Raw genomic sequence first — 21,457 nt, forward strand, 5'->3', positions numbered from 1 at the left:
TTAAAGCCTCTAAGTTACTCCCATGGTGCTATGTTTCTTCCAGTTTAGTGTGAGGATCAGGTTTACACACTGTCCGGTCAAGTGGAAAGTTTTCACTGTATCCCAACCACTTCTGCATAAATATCATTTAATGAAGCATTCTGACAACAATGACTTCCTCAGGCAGCCAAGGAGGAAAATCCTCAACCTTCCCATCAGAAGTGGAACAGAATTTTTCTGCATTCCTGAAAAAGCAAAGAACTAGGAAGACTGATGACTCTTCTGTGGAAATTAAAGGCGGTATACGTGGCATTTAACACAGATTTTCACGGTAATGGAAAGATCAGACCTCTTCCTTTTTTGATCCTGACTAAAAGGAAAGAAAATTGTTACTTCTTATGGTCAGGCTGATGTAATCTTGGCAAGTATGCCTTCACAGCAAAAGTGCATGCCACATTCTTTGGTAATAATTTACAAAATAAAAAGACTTTCATTTCTAATCAGCTTTGCTTAATATGTTATATAGCTACACAAACAGTGGAAGAGTAAGTCATAAAGAAATTGTATAACAAAGGTTTCAAAGAAGATAAGCCTAATGTATCTTTTCCTTTTCTCTCATTCTTCATTTAAATATCCATAATGTAGATATGTATATTACCTCACTTCCATAAAAAATATATTCTTTGTCTTCAAGTTATGTGAAACAGTATTACCTGCTGTGTGACAGCTGTCTTACCTTTCCTCAGTAAAACAGATTTTTTTCCCTTTTAAAAAAGGTTTTTGCTATTTGTGTATTGGTTAGGATCTCCATTTTCTCTTCCCTTGTTTTTTTGACAAAGAGGCCCAGCTATGCAAAGCAAGGAATTACACCTTAGTTATCTGTATGGCTTCTGCGAAGATTGAACAGCCTAAAGCGTCAAATAAGTAATTTGTCAGTCTTCCTTCTACCCACTGTATCTATTACTCAGGTTGTTCAGGGCTGTTGAGGTTGTTGAGGTTGTTGAGGATCTGGATAGGCTGGACCGATGGGCTGAGGTCAACTGCATGAAGTTTAACAAGGCCAAGTGCCGGGTCCTGCACCTGGGGCGCAATAACCCCAAGCAGAGCTACAGGCTGGGAGAGGAATGGTTGGAAAGCTGCCAGGCAGAGAAGGACCTGGGAGTGATGGTGGACAGTCGGCTGAATATGAGCCAGCAGTGTGCTCAGGTGGCCAAGAAGGCCAACGGCATCCTGGCTTGTATTAGGAACAGCGTGACCAGCAGGGCTAGGGAGGTGATCGTCCCCCTGTACTCAGCTCTGGTGAGGCCGCACCTCGAGTACTGTGTTCAGTTTTGGGCCCCTCGCTACAAGAAGGACATGGAGGTGCTTGAGCGGGTGCAGAGAAGTGCGACGAAGCTGGTGAGGGGCCTGGAGAACAAGTCCTACGAGGAGCGGCTGAGGGAGCTGGGCTTGTTCAGCCTGGAGAAGAGGAGGCTCAGGGGCGACCTTATCGCTCTTTTTAGGTACCTCAAGGGAGGCTGTAGCGAGGTGGGGGTTGGCCTGTTCTCCCACGTGCCTGGTGACAGGACGAGGGGGAATGGGCTTAAGTTGAGCCAGGGGAGTTTTAGGCTAGATGTTAGGAAGAACTTCTTTACAGAAAGGGTTGTGAGGCATTGGAACAGGCTGCCCAGGGAAGTGGTGGAGTCACCATCCCTGGAAGTCTTCAAAAGACGTTTAGATGTAGAGCTTAGGGATATGGTTTAGTGGAGGGCTGTTAGCGTTAGGTCAGAGGTTGGACTCGATGACCTTGAGGTCTCTTCCAACCTAGAAAATTCTGTGATTCTGTGATTCTGCTGCAAAGATGGTGAAGCATCTGAGGGGAAGACGTATGAGCAGCAGCTGAGGTCCCTTGGTTTGTTCAGCCCAGAGCAGAGCAGGCTGAGGGGAGGCCTCATGGCGGCCTGCAGCTCCCTCATGAGGGGAGCAGAGGGGCAGGTGCTGAGTTCTGCTCTCTGGCAATCAGTAATTCACTGACTAAGCATCAATTGGCAAAACTGTGAAAATAGGATGGTCCTTGTTTTCAACATCTGTTGTAACATCTGTTGTAGGCTGCCTTACTGGAAGTGGTATTTCATTGCTCTTCTTAATTCAATGACCCTGTTTGCCATCCCTTGAATGTTGAGGCACTTCTAAGAGGCAGTTAAGTACACATTGCTGGACCTTCTTCCATGTATTTCTTATATATATATATAAAATAGCTTCACTCCACTACTGTAAATTTCAAACTTTATTCTACTTAAACTTTTGCAGCATAGCATTTCACTGGAGAATATTGATAAAATACTGTGGCTAATTAGAGGTGACATTATTAAATATTAATTTAATGCACTGGAACCAATCCAGGATTTCACTTTCATATTTCAAATACCCCTTCTGTCAAGAGTAACAGTTAAAGAAATTGTCATTATTTGGGGAAGATGTATTGAAAGCACAGATATCCACAGTTTTCACAAAGTAGTTTAGCATGTGCCAGACAAACTTGGACAGAAAAACAATTGCATAGTGTGTTGAGTAATCTTCAGTCCGTACTGGGTGAGAAAATCTGGAAAAGGTGAGAGTGTTCAAAAAAGGAGTAGAAGTGTCCAAACTGGCTGTGTTACTTTTTGTATAGAAGAGCAAGAACATATGATTTAATCAAGGTGCTATCATTTTACAGTGTACTGAATCAGGACACTACAACTTTTGAATGTTGTACTATTTTCTTTTCTGATGATATAGAAGCTGATAGACGACTCTGTTTGGATTCTGGACAGGGTAGTGCCACACACCTATATACAGAGGCAACAAGAGGAGTGTAATCCTGTGCAATGTATCACAGGCTTATAAATTCAGACAGAGCTGTTAACCTTTGAGGTTAGAATAAATTCTTCACATCACTGTTAAAATGGTTAACTAGAATGCCTGGCATAGTTGTTCATATGTTCACTTTTTAAAAGCAAGATAAATTTGAAAGTAGGATAATTTTTCACATAGCCAAAAATTTTAAATGATCGAATTAACCACCACAAAAACAAACAAACAAACAATCAAAAGGTTAAACTACATAACACTCCACACAAGTTGAATCAGTGTTGCATACAGTCCAAATTACCAATAGTAGACCAATGATCGTATAAAACATTGCAGGTTTTTCACCATGTTAAAGTGATGAAGCCTGTCCTCCTGTGTTTTTCTGGGTTTTGTTTCCTAACCTTTCCTACAGGACATACTAGAACTTTCCCCGTATAACCTGTGATGGTCCCCACTCTGGAGAAGAGAAAAGAGTACCACGTTAAGTCAGAAGTTAGACGTGTATGTTCACATGAATGTTGCTGAACACTAAGTACACAAATTCTGCCTTCCACTCCTCAAGACTGGCATTAGTTTGTTTCAATTTTGATGGGGTTCTCCTACAAGCCACCTGATCAAGGAGAACAAGCACATTAAGTCTTCTTAGACAGATAGACAGGAGCAACCTCAAGTTTGCAGGCCCTGGGACTTCAACCACCCTGATATCTGTTGGATAGACAACATAACAGGGCACACACAATCCAGGAGGTTCCTGGAATACATTCACAATAACTTCCTTCTACAAGTGGAAGACAGACTGCAGAGAGTCCAATGAAGGGCTGAAAAAATGATGAAGGAACCTGTCATATAAGGAGAGAGTAAAAGAGCTAGGACTGTTTGCCCAAGCAAAGAGAAGGTTCAGAGGGGACCTTATCAGTGTATACAAGAAGAACAGAACCTGGCTCTTTTCAGTGGTGCCCACTGCCAGGACAAGAGGCAACAGGCCCAAACTAGAACACAAGAGGTTCCCTCTGACCATCAGGAAGCAGTTTACTGTACACATTATGGAGCACTAGGGCAGGTTGCCTGGGGAGGTTGCGGAATCTCCCTTCTTGGAGATCTTCAAAAGAGTCTAGATGTAGTCCAAAACAACTTGTTCTAGGTGTGTAGGTGTCCCTGCTTGAGCAGGGGGGGTTGGACCGGATGACCCCTAAAGATCCTTTCAAATATAAATTATTCTGTGAATCTATGAAATAAAATTGCTGTTAATCTTCATACAATTTATATAGTGTTAGTTATGAGAGTAGTGGAAAATAATGTTGACACCATATCGTTTTAAAACAGGATCACACTGGTTTGCCACACTCTGTTTGAATGAAAAACTCACTCATCACCCAAGGATACATACTGGCTGAGAATGCTGATCAATCTTTAAAGCCAACTAGCATAATCTGCATTGGATTCTTCAATTACAAACTTGGGACACAGTCTATTTGAAAGAATAAAGCTGCCAATAGACTTTGAAAAGCCCTAGGAGACAGTGGCTGTCTGGCATCTTTGCAGCAAAGAGCTAAGGCTTTTGACACATGATGACAAGAATCAACTCCATTTTCACACAGTTGCATTTTTAATTTTTTTAATTATTATTCTCTCTAGAAATATATGAAACTTAACAGCAAGGGAAAATCCATACTGTTCACACACAAAATATGAAAGAATATGAAGATGAATGCAGTCTTCTACTTGAAGAAAAAAAAAGAAAACCGAAGTCCCTGAGAGGTCCATTATTCCAGGCAAAATAAAAGCTGGTTATAGTGGTTCTCCTTGGACTACCAGAAAACTATTTAAGTTAAGACTTAAGAAACACGAAAAGGAAAGGAAAGGAAAGGAAAGGAAAGGAAAGGAAAGGAAAGGAAAGGAAAGGAAAGGAAAGGAAAGGAAAGGAAAGGAAAGGAAAGGAAAGGAAAGGAAAGGAAAGGAAAGGAAAGGAAAGGAAAGGAAAGGAAAGGAAAGGAAAGGAAAGGAAAGGAAAGGAAAGGAAAGGAAAGGAAAGGAAAGGAAAGGAAAGGAAAGGAAAGGAAAGGAAAGGAAAGAAAGGAAAGGAAAGGAAAGGAAAGGAAAGGAAAGGAAAGGAAAGGAAAGGAAAGAAAGAAAGAAAAGAAAGGAAAGAAAGAAAGGAAAGGAAAGGAAAGGAAAGGAAAAAGAAAAGAAAAGAAAAGAAAAGAAAAGAAAAGAAAAGAAAAGAAAAGAAAAGAAAAGAAAAGAAAAGAAAAGAAAAGAAAAGAAAAGAAAAGAAAAGAAAAGAAAAGAAAAGAAAAAGAAAAGAAAAGAAAAGAAAAGAAAAGAAAAGAAAAGAAAAGAAAAGAAAAGAAAAGAAAAGAAAAGAAAAGAAAAGAAAAAAAAAGAAAAGAAAAGAAAAGAAAAGAAAAGAAAAGAAAAGAAAAGAAAAGAAAAGAAAAGAAAAGAAAAGAAAAGAAAAGAAAAGAAAAGAAAAAAGAAAAACACTTCTCCAACATAAATTTCACTAGCAAATACTGCAGATTTGAGTGTTTTCAAATATCCCAATTAGCTTCATATGGAGCACAAAAACAATACTTGGCCTCCTTATAATCAGAGATCCAAGACAGCCCAGAACAAATGTGGATTATAACACATGGCTAATATGCATCAAGATATGTCATGTACTAATGCACCTAGAACTTTCAAGGTAGAAGGAGTATTTTTTATAGGGAGGTGCTAAGTTGGATTTAATTTTTCATGCGACCTTCTTAGCAGCTCAGTTTCTGAAGATACAGTTTACCAGGTTTGAAAGAAGCCTTTGAATACATGGAGTCTGCTCTGTTGTAGTCACCAGTGTTAGGTTACCTGATTTACAATCTTACTTCCAACTGAATTACAGTAGAAACAGTGAGCTGCTCCTTTAGTTTGTAATGGATATAATTCTGTTTTTCCAAGTCTTGAAAGATCTCCTTATCTTGTGTGCTAATGCAATTCAGTTGGAAGTAAGGTGTTTTTAAATTAGGATCTTGAGGTTTAATCCACACAGTATCAGAAAGTATTATCTGGTTAAATATGTACCTTACTGTGTCTTTCCCAGCATGACACCACAGCATGTGTTCTTTCGAGAAGACTAGGAACAAGGGATTTTGCTGGTTGACAAGAGCAGCTAATTATATCTGAGTGATAGTCATCTGAACCAAGACCCGTCAAATCCAGAAGATCAGTTCAGGATTGTCGCAAGGGCTGAAGTCAGAATCAGCAGATTAACTGAAAGAATTGGAAGTATCACAATATGTACTTTTTCCCATTCCACATAATGTGCTACAGGAATATTATTGGACTTTCATCTCCTATGACAGCATCACAGCACATTTGGAAGAGTTCAAGGAGGACCAAGCTGTTCAAGGTCAAACTAAATGGGGCTTTGTGCAACCTGATCTAAAGAAAGATACCCCTTCTGCCTGTGGAGACAGAGGGTATGGACTAGGTTGTCTTTAAAGGTACCTTCCAACCCAAACTATTTTATGATTTGATGATTCACATTGCTCCAAATAGCCATCAACCTTCAAATGCTTTAATCTTACCATAATACATCAGAAGTACAGTCGATAACTCCAAGCAACTGGCTTGTATTCAGTCTAGCAGACTTATTCAGCCTTAAATAGAAATAGACCATGGACTTGCCAGTGTGCTTCATTGGTGTAAGTGATTTTCCTTCTAAAATTAGAAGGCAGTCTGCCTGGGTGTCACGGTGGCAATGGCATGGTAAAAGAAGTTACTGCAGTGCGGAAATTTGTTTTTTATGTTGAAGGAAGGACTATATTAAGCTAGATGGTATAGTACTTTGAACCACAAAAGAGCTGAACTCAATCAGAAGAGTCCAGGCCAATTCAGCAGTGCCATTGTTGGACTGTTCATACAACAGAAATCATCATTTAGCTCTAAGCAAGGCTGCAAAACAAATGAGCATCAGTGACTAAAGGATAGATTTGTTTTCTGCTCAGGTCAGAGAAAATTAATGAATGGGTGTGTACACATGACTGGAAGCAATCAAGTTAGTGCAGCTTAATGAGTTACTATTAATCATTTTAAATTGCATTAGCTGACACACGTAAACTCTTAGCTTGTTGCAAATGTAAATAAAATGTATTGCCTTGAACTGATTTTAAGCAGAAGTCACTGGGTTGCTTGTCTCTGCTTCATACGTTTAAGCATTGAGAACTGATACAATTGTGTTACTTCTGAAGAAAGACATGACTTTGCATGGAAATTTCTGCTAATGCAGGCTGAAAGATTTCTCCTCTAAAAGGAATGAAAGCAGAGCTGTTAAAAACAGCACCTACTCAAGGTAAGTTCCCAGCCTGAGAGAGCTTGCTGTGAGCCAGCCACAAGATTTTCTCAGCTTCAGGGTTTAGAAAATGGAGTCCCTTAACCAAACTTAAAGGCTGCTAAGCACACATACACACACACACACACACACACACACACATATATATATTTAAAGACTTCAAGAAAAACAAGGCAACATCAGAATTTCAGATTCTCCTTTTTGAGAGAACAAGCTCCACAGTTAAGACAACGTGAGCACCATTGCAAGCATACAGAGAGTTGTTTGTGCCCTGAGGGATGAAACATGAACTGATGTTCTTCTGGGTTGTGAAATAAGTTCGGCCTGTGCGTAAGCTGGAAAAAACAGCCTAAGAAGCTTCTCCAGAAACCTTCAAATTTCTCTTTACAAGGTTCACTTTCTCCACACTGCTCCCATCCTTCACTATTGCATGCACATATGTGCACACAGAAGGTAAACATCCTCCATCCCCTCCATTGCAGCAGTAGATCTGTGTAGCAAACACTGGTACAAATATTTCTGAAATCCCTGCTAAGAATCATTTTTGGTATCATGCTTTTAATCTTTGACCAAAGATGTTTAGCAATTCAGTTTACCTTATTTACTGCAGGAGCAGTAAGTAACATGGCATGTTATTTCAAACATCTAATATTTCTACCCCCCAAAGAAAAAGAAACTTGATGTTAAAAGTCTTCATAGGGGAATTGATCTGTTTTACAGCTGAGAGTTCTGTTTGGGAAATGAATAGGTTTTAGTATTCAGACCAATTATGATTCTGTACTGTCTGAAGATTAAATAAAATCAATTTGAATTTCATTAAAAAAAAGATAAATCTGTATTCACCAGCCACATAAAGCCATACAAGAACACCTTAGGATCTCCTGAATTAAAACACAAATCAAAACAAACTTTCTCAATGCAAAAATATTCTTTTTTTAGCTTATGACATAACTGATTTCCCACCAACAAAACAAAATAATCGCAAAATTACTGTGTGTAGTTGTGGGGAGCACAATATAATAAGAAGGACATAAAACTATCAGAGAGTGTCCAAAGGAGGACTACAAAGTTGGTGAAGGGTATAGAGGGCAAGACATATGTGTGGCCCTCTAGGAGTGGTCGAGTTCCCTTGGTTTGTTCAGCCCTGAGCAGAGAAGGCTGAGGGGAGGCCTCATGGCTGCCTGCAGCTCCCTCACGAGGGGAGCGGAGGGGCAGGCGCTGAGCTCTGCTCTCTGGCGTTAGGGAAAGGGTCTGCACCCAGAGGGTGGTTGGGCACTGGGACAGGCTCCCCAGGGCAGCAGTCACAGCAACGAGCTGCTGGAGTTCAAGAGGTTTTTGGACAATGCTCTCAGACATAAGGTTTTATTTTTGGGTGTTCCAGTGTACTTCCAGGACTTGGAATCAATGATCAGTATGGGTCCCTTCCAACTCAGGATATTCTATGATTCTATGATTCAAACTTACTTCAATTTAAGAAAATTGGACATTACTACATTCTTCAGTTTGTATCACATTTGTAAAATGTTCTAGCAACTAGAAAGGACACAGTGGTCTTTTTTTCAAAATATTTTTGATAGTTGTTAAAAAAAAAATTAAAAAAAAAGATTATAAGTATTAATTACTTAATTTAAACTGCAACCTAATTTATTCAGTTTAAAAGTTCTTAAGACAAGGAAACAAACCCAATGAAGCAAAATATTGGCCTGTTTTTCCTACAGCCAACTAAATGCTTTTCTTTGCACAGATAAATAAATGTCTCAAACAACATACTACATTTTTTCATTAAAATTGTTTGTAAGCTTAAATTAAATTGAGAGTACTTCATCATAGCTGATTTGTAATAAAAGAGAAAGAAAAGGAAAAGAAAAAGAAAAAGAAGAAAAAAAGAAAAGAAAAGAAAAATAAAAGAAAAAGAAAAAAAAAAAAAAAAGATAAACAGAGAAACCATAAGACATTTCAACAGCAATCTATCTGGAAAGACAATTATTTCTCATTTGTTAAATGGAGGTACAATTAATCTGATCATTACCTGTGTGTTTCTTCTGCTTTGCTAGTCTCTTTGTCAGAACTTTATGTAGATCACTTTTCAGGGAAAAGGGTATCTTTCTCCCTAATTTTGGATTTATACTCACAGTATTATATTAATAAATCCAAGCATTCCTGGCTCAGAAACAGAAGAATAAGCTGTATCACTAGTAATTTGGCTTCCTGTTCAGGATGAAAACATATATCTTCATTTCATGATTCTGTTGCCATATTAAAACCTTGGGTGAACCTCAGTAACCATCCAGGTTTGCCATGTTTGTCTGCCAATATTTGTAAGTACTTTCCCTTTACACATCTGATCTGATCCAGATGGAATACAATGCAAGTTTTAAAAACTGAACTAACTGTCAAGAACTGGGAAACGTGTGTGCAAGTATACCTCAATTGTTCCATGTGTCGGTTAAAGGGATATTTCAAACCGTTTGCAGCTTCAGGTCAGGACCAGACCTGCCAGTCACTGACAAATACGGGAACACCCTATCCTGGAATTTCCCTTTATTTAAGATATATTTTTGCAGCCAGAATAACTCTGCTAATCTTTATTCTTTGTAAAATTACAGATTATTTTGTCTTCATTCTGGAAAAAATACCCCCACAGAATTTAAAATCCCACAACTATTTCTCTAGCTACTGAAGAAAGGGATAATCCACCCTGGCTAAACAGACCCAAATCTTTGTATGTCATGTTTATCAGACAACACATGCTCTCTGTGTTCCAAAGTAGTCCAGAATCAGGTTTTCTTATTCAAAGAGAGGATATATGTATATATGTAATTAAATTTTTGGAGACATATAGCAAAGGTTTACCAATAGAATCTAACAGAGCAGCATGTCCTTTATGAGGAGGCAGTATTATATTCTTGTTACAGGGAAAACAAATCCCTAAGTAAATTGTGTCTTCTTGATATTTATTTTATCAGCAGAGGAATGCTGTTATCTACAGATGGTACTGGCTGAAGAGCAGTAGGCTGGACTGCTTGGGAAATGGATGGAATGTTGGCCATTTGGCCATTTAGCAGATCACCTGGTCAATGACCCTGCCATTCTCTACAGATTATGTTTTGTGACCGTGTTTGGGTGTTTTGAAGTTGAAAGCAAGGATGAACAGAAATTTGCAAGTTTTGTGTAATTATGCAAGTTAGAGTTTACGTTGATATTTTACCTGAAGGAAACAGTGCTGAGCCTCTCTACAGGATCCTCCAAAACTCCCCACAACAGCTATTTTTCACTAAGTGAGGTTCAACTGGCCAAGTCCTTGAAAGGCTAGGATGTTGGACTGTATTCAGTGGCCTTGTGGAAATAGTAAAAGGCAGACTTGAGTGCTTATTGGAAAATACCTTTTCTCCTAGATGCATTCAGGAAACATTAGGGAACTCAAGCACTCTTCCACACTAAGAGTGTCTTGGTACTCTGGTCTCATCTGCTACACTCTGGTCTGCTTCTTCAGTAGGGAACTATGAACACTACTTTTTTCACTTTGAAGTGTGGTTAAAACATGAGCTCTGCTCTAGTCAGTGGACTGCTTGTTGCTTTCTTTCTCAAGTTTACAGCAATGCTAATGATTTCACTGGATAATCATTTTATTTATTTATTTTCATCACATTAGAGACCTGGGTTTTGTTAAAATGGAGATTCTTTATAAATTAGATCACATGCAGTGTTAATCAAGGCAGTGATCCCTTACCAAGAGAAGCATAAAAAGGGTTAACCATTGCCTCCTCTGTTTATATTTGCAAGTTCTGAGTAGCAAAAGCAGTTTATCAGGTGAGTATCAAGTAATCAGGGTGCCACTGCAAGATATCCACATTCATAGCTCTCTGTTTCAATAATGTCTTCAGATGTCATGAGACAATCATTTCAATACAACATTAATGATTGCTCTCATCTTTCAGCTTGCTGCTGCTGTTCTCTTTTTTCTCTGTGCTGTAGCCTTGCAGTTAGGAGCTTTCAAATTTTATTTTCCATTCTTTAGTCTCCTTCCCTTTAAACTTGTTTTCCAGTCTCTCGTCGTGGATATTACCCTGTAATTCCTTATATTGACTCACTCATATGGTCACTTTTCTTGATATTGCATATCCTTGTCTCCCTGCTACAAATCCCATAGTCAGGCTTCACAACGCATCTGTGCTCTTCTGCCTTAGACCTGGTATCTCCCTGTCTAAACCACATTGACTTTACATTTTACAACCTTGAATGGCTTTTACTAATCTTCTCATGTCATCTTCATGTTCTAAGATTTCTTTCTCTAGGTTTAAGATATTTGTTCCAAGGGTTAATTGAAAAAATATTACAGACTCCTACTCCTTTTGATTTGTTTTTCCATTTCCTACTATACTGCTGCTTTTTCTGCCTCCTGAAAAGCTTTAAATGCACCCACTGTTTTGGCCCATTAACCTTCTATCTGAGTTGCCTTGCACTCATCCTGCCTTTTGTTCTTTTCCTCCTCTAATCTGAGGAAACTCTTCATACTTTACAGTATGTTGTAGTCTGTTGTAGTCTATCTGATTTTAAAAACTCTCCACTTTTCTCTTTTCAGGTCCTGTTTCTGTTACTTTCCATCTCAACTCATTGAATGAACTCTCTCTGGTTGCTATGTGAGGTTTACTACCTTGGACACAGAGATTCACTCTGTTCCTTTTCCTGAGGATACTATCTGACTGTATTAGTCTCCTGGTTATCATCTTTTGCTTTGCTTTTAGGTCATTTGTGGCAGAGGACAGCATTTTGCCTTGAGGTTTCAAAGAGCTGCGCACAGCTGGGTTCCGTCCCTTGGCTGCAGCTCAGAGCTGCTGCAGCAATGCAAACAATAATGGTAGAATAAAGAATTCAGTGCTTTAGCACTGCCATCCACTGGCTGTCATTAACCATGACACTCCATGTTTGACAAATCTTGAAGTTTTGGTTTTGTTTCATCTGAAGTGGAATGTACTACTCTGAGCACACTATTTGTGAGTAATAGAAACACCAGAAATATTTGTAATATTCATTCCACATATAAGATGCATGCATTTCATTTTCTAGTTTGCTTTATAAAGTGAAATATTGAGGTTGGTAACTCAAGCACTAAAAAAATCAGAGGATTCAAGGTTAAACTCTTATGTGCCTTAATTTTGTGTATGTTTTGTAATATATGTTGCTCATGCATAAGAAATGTACAATACTTAGAATTAAATATGCATATAGATGCAAAACAGAAATAGAACAGTTTGTGAGTGATCTAAATGTTCTTGTGGACAAACAGACGCTGACAAATCTTTCAGCGTCTACCTTGTTTAGGAAACTCCTGAACTAAAGTGGTTTCTTTATTTTAAGAACCTTCACTAGGCTTCCTTTCCATGCACATCCTGTATCTCCTTGAACTCATATATAAAGAGATTTTTTTTTTTTGTATATATTCTTCACTATTTTCTCCTTTTGTTTGTTTGTTTGTTTGTTTGTTTGTTTCCCCTTTAATTCCTTGGTTTCCTTGTAGTTCATTTCTGTGATATAATCAAATTCATTATTATGAGGCTTACTGATACTAGATTAACATTATATGGTCAAAACCACTAGCATTCTACATTTCCTAATACAGTCCAATCCTAAAACATTGCAGGAGTATTGACCTTAACAAAACAGTTCTGTGACAGGAGACTACATGTATTAAAATCTATCCAGATGTGCGGTCAAATAAACTTTATATGCAGATTTGTTATGAGAAATTTTTGACAGAAAGAATACTTAGAAATATCCAAGGAAGAAAGTGTGCTCATTGTTTCCATAATTATTTTTTTATACAATTTATTGCCATGTACTGAAATATTACCCAGAATTCTAGGAAATACAGAAGTGGATTACAGGTTCAAGGATGGAGCACTAATTGAATTCTTAATTGAAATGACGCATCTAAGCAATGCACCGACCTGGATTGGCCCTTGATCATAAAAATGTTTCTAAATGTTTCCCTACAAGGGTGCCACACTAAAAGCTTGCCTTTGTACATTTAGAAGACAGGTTCTATGTCAGAAGATTTACTGGATGAAGGTCTCCATTTACAAAGGAAACGCTTTTTTCTTTACAAAAAGGCAAGAGGGACTGGTGTTTTTCTGGGATTAACTGATGTATGAACCTTAAAGTATCTGTAAAGGCATGAGTTTTACTCACCTTGACACTTACATGGGAAGTAAGTTATAATTAGATAGACTAATTAATACTTCTAAAAGTGATATGTGAGAATAGGAATCTCAAATTATACAGGAAATATTCAGAAGAACTCTTTTTCAGGGAGTACAGTGGGGATAGGTTTTAAACTAAAAGAGGGTAGGTTTACATTAGATATAAGGAAGAACCGTGGTGAGCCACTGGCACGGGCTGCCCAGAGAAGCTGTGGATGCCCCATCCCTGAAGGTGCTCAAGGCCAGGCTAGATGTGTCTTTGGGCAACCTGGTCTGGTGAGGTGTCCCTGCCAATAGCAGGGGGGTTGTAACTGGGTGATCTTTAAGGTCTCTTCCAACCCAAGCCATCCGCCCAATCTTGTGGTAAATCTTTTCTTTAAACACCAAAAAGCACCTATTACAAATAAATTGAATCTTTTTCTTACAAATATTAAGAGGCAGAAATTGAGTTTGTATTGCTTGCATTGAAAAGATCATGACAACCAAGAAATCTGAGTTCTCTTTAGTGTTTTGATACATCAGTATTGATTTTTTCTAATATTCTATCAAAGTTAATACAGTGTATAAAAACATGAAACCCATGATATCCTTATTTTCACAAAACCACAGAAACAAATACAAGCATAAATAAAGAAATAAACAATTACCCATTTTTTAACATGGGTGATTATTCTCTTTGATTTTTATAGGTATTTCTTGTGATTGCAAAGTCATTAACCCCATGATAGCACAAAACGTGTTAAAAGTATTTTATAATGTACTTACATATCACTAGCAATGGAGGAGTTCCTAGACATGGACTTTGGAGAAAGGTCATAGTCGCTGTCTGACCGGTAAAGGAAAGACTCCCTCCGTTGACTGTGGACAAAATTTGCCTGAAGAATTAGCCCTGATCCAGGACTTGTCATGGGATCCAAGGGACTTCGTCCCGACGATGTACCATTGTCTACATCGAAACTGCAAAAAGAAAGGACAAAAAGATTTATGCCATTGACACAGGAGTTTTGAAAATAATGAATAGTCAGCTCATGGCAGTCATCACTAGGCATTTGCTTCTATATAATTATGGGGAAATCATGACCTGCCCAGTTCCACTGCTAAGGCAAAACCAAGGCACACAAGAAATAAACTTTACAATTTCTTATAACCAAAAAGAGTAAGTCTGAAGGAATATAAATTTGGTAGAAGAAAAAAAATGCAAACCGCTATTAGGAATATAGAAAGATATATGCTTCTTTGCATGCTGAGAACTCATAAGCTTTACACCCGAAGAAACATGATGATGCATTATTTTATTCCCCATGCACCATTTCTCCTGAGCCGAACCCTCATTACCTTGACTCCCACTGGAATGCAGCACAGTGCTCATCTGTTATAGAGTACCCATCTAGAGTACTTGAACACTTCAAGAAGGTATTTTGGCTTTTCTCAATAAACCAAGCACTGGAGTGGGATTATTTTGTATGCACGTTCTTTGGCATGTTTGTATACATTAGTGGGAGCTCCTATTTTCCAACTGGATTGAAAAAAAATGACCTCTACACCCACTGCCAAACATAGTGAACATTTTTGGCCAGTTTTGTCTTATGTCTTTGAACTTTACAGTTTTGATCCAGCACTTCTAGTTGTGGTGTTTGGTAGCACAAGTGGTAAACAATTTTACCATTCCTAGGGAGTACTGCTGTCATGAGGGGCTGAAGGGAGATAGGTATTGGGGAAATGAAAGAGAGAGAGAAAGATGCTCTTTCACATAGTCTGTGACAGTTCTGAAAAGGGCTTTGAAAATAGTACAAAGACCTTGAGTGGGACTCTGCAATCAATTAGAAACCAGTGCAGGGTGAGTAGTCTGGATGATGTGCTCATGGCAACCTGTGTTGCTTAGCAGCCTGATCTCTGTGTCTGGTACTGTATGAAGTCCTTTTGGAGCACGTGGTTCAGCTTCTGGATTGCAGATGTTGCGGTATGCCATCTAGAGGTCACAAATGTGTGGATTAGCAAATTTATGTCTGCATCTGATAGGGTGTTCTACCCAGCCAGAAGTGGAAGAGAACTTTTGTTTTTTCCTGGCTGTTTGAGTCTCTAAAACTGATGATCAATTTTAGTTTTACATCATAGGAGAAAAGGTGTGTATAAGACCTTGGTTTATAACTACTAACCGTACTAACAGGAACTCAAATAATACTGCTAGAGCACATAGGAATGGGGGATGAACAGAGGATCTATCACATGACTTTTTAAGTATCAAGAAGTGTTAGTATGTGTTTATAAAAAATGCAACTAAAATAGATCTTTTGAAAACAGTGTTCATATGAAGGACATACACCATTTTCATCTATGTCTAATGACAGTACATGTCAGCCATTGGTTAGACTTCAGCCTGGTACAGCAGTGTCACAGCTACTCTATACTAGCTTGCTTCTTGCTTCCATCTGCCACCTAACTGAGGCTGCAGAGTCAGCAGCAGTAAAGTCTCTTTTTCTCCTGGAGTAAAGGAACATAGAGCTTCTATTCTCCTCACTTGGGTTTGTGCACATATGAATATTCTATTAGCAATCTTATTTCTCTTAGTCAAACACCAAGACAGACTTCCATGAATGACTTCACTGTCAGGTCATAAAATACTGACCATAATAAAATTTAGAAGTCTATTAGATAAAATCACAGAGATTTTGAGAGATGTTGAGAGGCTCTGTGGCTTGCACCACCAGGTAACAGCATGTGCAAGACTTCCACATAGCTACTTTGGTAGGAACTTTATCCTGTGATACTGTATTGTGTCCACTAGATGGGTGTCAAAAGTAAAGAAATGGATTCAGATATACCAGCTAGGATCTGGCTTATATCACTCATCCAAAATGTAATTTATTTAAATACCTATCAAGAATGTTCATATATCTATAATGTTCATAATAACTATCAAAAAAAATGTTCAGTACTACAGCAAAAGATGGAATGTGAATACAGCATGTGTGTACTACAAACATGTTTGTATAACAAGTTTCTCAAATGCTACAGTAAAGTGTCTTGTTGAGCTTTTACTTACTGAGATGTGCTAAAACTTTCAGACATAAAAGGTTACAGAAATCTAAATGAAATATTTAGATTGCTTTTAGATATAGGATGTTTTAGTACACTGAAAATCAAATGTTACTTTGGCTGAATCACGAGTCGTTGCAAGAAATGGAGCTGCTGATCATGTTGCATCAAATGAAGAGAGAATCAGAATGGGGAATTGAAGTTACACAAATGATTTTTCTTTCTGCACACATGCAACTTAAAAAAAAAAAAAAGTTTAAGGTAAAAAATGGACAGACTCTAGTTTGCCTGGGCAGAAATTGCGAAGTCAGCTGTGGCTGTTTCATATTTATCTTTCTGCATTTTTAAATTTTTTAAATTGCAGTGAGAATATGCTGTGAATTAAAAAATAAGTGCATTGTCAGTGACAACCCAAAAGTTATTCTCTCTCTAGCATGCTCATCGGTCTCCTTGCACTTTTGGTGGAGGAGGCTCCCTTTAAAGGAAGAAGGAGCATGGAAGTTGTTAATGAAAGTGCCAGAAGTTTTGCCACCTTTTAACAGGCAGAAAGTGCCCATTTAAAGACAGGTGTTTGTGCTGCTGATCTGCAGCCAGCTTCAGGCACTTTGTATGACATATGTAAAGCTGAGCTGTTTCTTTGAGCTGTTTCTTTTTTTTTCTTTTTTTTTTTTTTTTTTTTCCCCTGACAGGAGCATCTGGCACAGAATACATCACAGAAACTTCTACATTCAAAGAGCTTTACTGCAACTCCAGAGATACCAAAGATATGAAAAGTCAGTGCTGATTCAGCAGCTTTTGTTTGTGCATTTCCACAAAAATATTTTTTGACATACTGGATTCTGTTTATCCCTTAAGTCTCCCTTATTCAGTGTTCAGTGATAGCAAACATGACATGAGATGAAAGATTAGTCTTTTTTTTCCTTTTTTGGGTATTCATTGTGCTTGCACGTCTTGCCCACTGTGCATTATCCAGGCTATGTACAGAGGTGGTGAACTCTCTTGAGCAACTTGTAAGCATTCATTGCTAATTTTCCCTGTGCTCCCAAAAGGAAAAGAAGTTGTAACATCATAAGCAACCTTTAGGGAAATTACTGATGATTTGCTTCAGGCAGTACTGGGAATCTTTGGGTTGGAAAGGTTCAGAATCCTAGATATCTTATCCTAGATAAGCACTACTTCAGTGTTAGCAACTGCACAGTTTCCTTACATGGTGAAATAAACCCTCTGTGGACTTCCTTTCAAGTCCTTAAAAGACTCCCTGCTATTCTCTTCAAGGTTGCTAAAAGGAAAAAAGGAGAAGATCTGTGTACAAAATATTGCTTATAGCTACATAAGAAGTAATAGCATCATCATGAATATGCACAAGAGCTCGTAATTGAGGATGCATAGAAAAATCTTCATATTGATTGATCTTCCTTATTACTGAGAGCTTAGCAATTTAATATTTTTACTGCAGTTCTGTTTTTATTGTTTGTACTTTTGCAGAGACGTTAGCAATGGTAAAGGAGAGAACAAAACAAATTCTACCCCAAAATGAAGAATTTACAAGGCTTTGTAAAAATAAAAATTGTACTCCTAATTAAGTCTCTATCTACCTTCAGCCTCTCCTGCCTTGGAAACTATTGAGAGGGAAAGAAATGGGATCCAAAATAATTGATCTAGGGACATCTTATCTTTCAAAGCCATCTTTAAACATGATAGGGCCAAGCAAGACATGAAGAAATAAAGTTTCTTCTTCTCCTGACACAGGAGTCTATTGTTCTGGTGCAAAGCAATTTCTCCAAACACCGACCTGCTCAGTGACCTACCTACCCATCTCAATTTCCTCAGTTCCCAAATGCCCTGTCCTGTATTTTCACTTGGAAGCACAATCCCACCACCAGAACAAATGCATAGAAGCTATAAATCACTGAAGCTATCACAGAAAAACTGCCCTGTAGTAACTGCCTTTGGGCAGTCTCACTTCAAGCAAAAGCAAGGTAATAAATCTTTCTTTACATCTCCGAGAAAAGAACAAGTTATTAACAGCTTCTGCCTCAGGCCAGAGGCACACACATGGCAGCCTGCAGATATCAGAGAAAGGGGGGGATCAGATGATCCACTCAAATGCAGAACCCTATTTTGTAACTTGGATTATTCTTTGGGCTGAGAAAACCTGGCAGAGACGCCAGCTGAGACACCTCACCTGGACAGCCCTCACAATGAACAGTGGCAGAGAAAGCCCACAGTGAACCCTTTTTTAGGGTAGTTCAGTACAAAATCCCTGGGAGGGGAAAGGCTCTGTAAGACAGGATGTGACAGGCAGAGTGTGTTGTTAGACCTTGTATACGTTAGTTATTGTGTATCCTGGAGATCTATGTGTTCCAAATCAAAGCAGGTCAGTTTAAACTTTTGTTCTTAGATGTGATGGATTGATTTTGCATTGGTTATAGTTTATTTTATCAGGACAGACTATTTCAGCTACTGTGGAAATCATGCCAACTACTCTGACCCAATTCTTAAAAAAATGCACAAAGATTCTTGGAATATTATCATTAGAAAGCATTTAGGGTAAGGTAGGCACTGATTCTATTATATTAACTTTACAGCTCTCCGTCAGAAAAGACAGTGCAAGGAATAAATGAAGTCAAAGACATAAGGCCCTTCTTCTGGAACAGAGATTATCTGTTAAGAACTGAATTTTCATTTATGTATTTTAGGAAGTTAAATTCTGCTTTAGCTTATAGACAAAATACATTTACTGTTAATTGAATTAACTGTCTGTCCAAAGATTTGTTAATACACCTAACTAATATTATTATTTCTTGGATAAATACTGATTTTAGACACATTTTACATTAATTAATTAGACTGGAAAAACACTTAGATTATGTCTTTATGATTTCTCTTGGGCCTTTTTATTTCTTATTGATAAACTAAGCATTAAATTGAGACAACAGCTAACTGGAGTGTCTCCTTTGTCACTAGACATAGTTATCCAGAATTTAATAATGAAGAAAATGTGGTCTTTTCTTCATCCAAAACAGACAAGTTGTCAGTTGTTATCCCCTGACATAGGCTCCAGCTAGACTGTAGATGTTTAACAAGCTTACTTGCAGTATCAGAAGAAAAAATAAATAAATAAATAAATAAATAAATCAGTGTACTTATGTAACTGAATGGCAGGTCTGAAGTTCATTTCTTATATTAATTCTCCGTCCAGGACTTTTCAAAACATTTCCTGTCTGACAGTGGTGCAGGAGATACTGTATTTGTTTTTCACTTCCTACTTTTCTTTCTCTCTCCTCCCCCACACCTAGTTCAAACTAGAGACATGAGGAAAGGGCTGGGGGGTGGGAGGGTGAGGGAAGGGAGAGAAATATTTATGCTGACAGTTTAGAAGAAATATTGTATCACCACTCCACAGTTGATGGAAACAAATATATATTATATATGATCTAACTCATATTTTTATTTTCTTTGTAGCAATGTTAACAAAAACTTTTACCTTTGTCACTTGCATATATGGTTAGTGAGTTATAAGCAAATTATATAAATGGAACATATGATCAACATCTGAATTTTCTTTTACCACTGTAGATTTGAGAATTGAAGCCAACTACCTCCTTGTGGCTTTGGATTTCCAGTTAAGTGATTCAGCAAGTGAGCCCTATGATTAACTCCATTTTTAGATACGCTGTGGATAGATTTTCCAGTATCAAGACTGCAAGCAAAAGAATAAAATGTATCACTTCATGAAATTTCCTTTCAGTAGCAGAACTTGGCTTTTTCTCTTGGCATATTTGTTTTGGGAAATTAATTTTAGAGTGTAACAAGGCTTAATGCTAATATTAAAAGCCCAGAGAAAAGGCTGATAGAACACATGTTGGACAAAAAATGCACTGAAGCAAAAAGATTTATAAGTATTAGTCTACTCAAACATGCTAGTAAAGGAACTCCCTATCTGTTCGAGTTTCCATCTCACGATTTTCTAGCAAAAGAGACATAGGAAATGTAGCCAAGCTCTCTAAAGAAACTGTTTTATGTTCTGTTATGAAGTTTCAAACCACGGAGCTTCCTGTGATGACTATTCCTTATCTGGGGGGACTTTGCTTAGAATGGTGTTGTGATACTGAATTCAAGGCTTACTTCTCATAAAGTCACATCATTATTCTTAATTATATGCCAGTGCTCTGCATATTTGGCACACGAGTCTTTAAAGGCTTTGTTGCACTTATTAAATCAATTTGCTTCTACTCAGCCACACTAGGACTCTTTATGATTTTTTTTATTCTTTCCTCAGGGATGACTACTCCTTACCCAGCAATCTTTACTCTCTGAACTTGGCTATCGCAAGTAAATATCATCCTACTAATGTGACGTATAGAAACAAATCCCAGATTCTAGATACTGTTACACACATTTGCTGTTTGATGTTTCTTTGAAGCTGAAATACTCGTCTTATTGCAGCATAATAAAAATGCAAAGTAAAAGATGTGGGAGAAACAATATGTAACATAATTTCCAAGATATTTGGGGAATTCTTTAGGCTTAAACTTGTTTTAAGTTGCTAGGTATTTTTTTTTTCTATATAGTAGTCCTACTAGGACCATTTCCCTGCTTTATAGATAGTAAAAAAAGACCACCAACACATTAACAGTTTTCCCCAAGGCTTCTGGTGGCCAAGGTCTGAATTAGGAAATTTGCAGAGTATATTGAAGAATCACAGTTCTTTCAGCATAATCTGAAATAATGAAAGCAAAAAAAAATTATCTTTCTACTTAATCCTAGAAGTGCAGTATCAGCAGGACTGATGTTTTTCCTCTTTATAATTGTCATTGTTTAATTTACAGTCTACAATCACTGTTCACTTAAACCATTCCTTATTTATGTCTGCTCATATTTACCTTTTCTCCAGGCTGTACATATTAAAGTGCCTTCAAACACGTTTTAAAAAAATCACTTCACCTAATTTCTTCAAGAAGTGCTCAAAAAAATCTTTTTCTTTCTGGGTTGAGTTTTGATCCATCCAGTCATCCCCACTTCTTTTTCTGCAGCTCTACTTTCTGAGCCAAATTTGGACACTGGGATACAAAACCAGCCTGCA

The 21,457-nt window shown here is 37.8% G+C and overlaps 1 protein-coding gene across 5 annotated transcripts in view; it reads right to left on the reverse strand.

The window, feature by feature from the left end:
* The window catches only part of PDE4D (phosphodiesterase 4D), a 629,197-nt gene that overhangs the window by 117,671 nt on the left and 490,069 nt on the right, over positions 1–21,457 (reverse strand). For all 5 annotated transcript variants that reach the window (XM_084504096.1, XM_084504097.1, XM_084504100.1 and 2 more), the window contains one exon: positions 14,101–14,292. In XM_084504096.1, coding sequence (XP_084360222.1) covers positions 14,101–14,292 — 192 coding nt within the window. The remainder of the gene's footprint in view (positions 1–14,100; positions 14,293–21,457) is intronic.

This window comes from Aythya ferina, assembly GCF_964211825.1.
Source record: "Aythya ferina genome assembly, chromosome: Z".
NCBI lineage: Eukaryota > Metazoa > Chordata > Aves > Anseriformes > Anatidae > Aythya > Aythya ferina.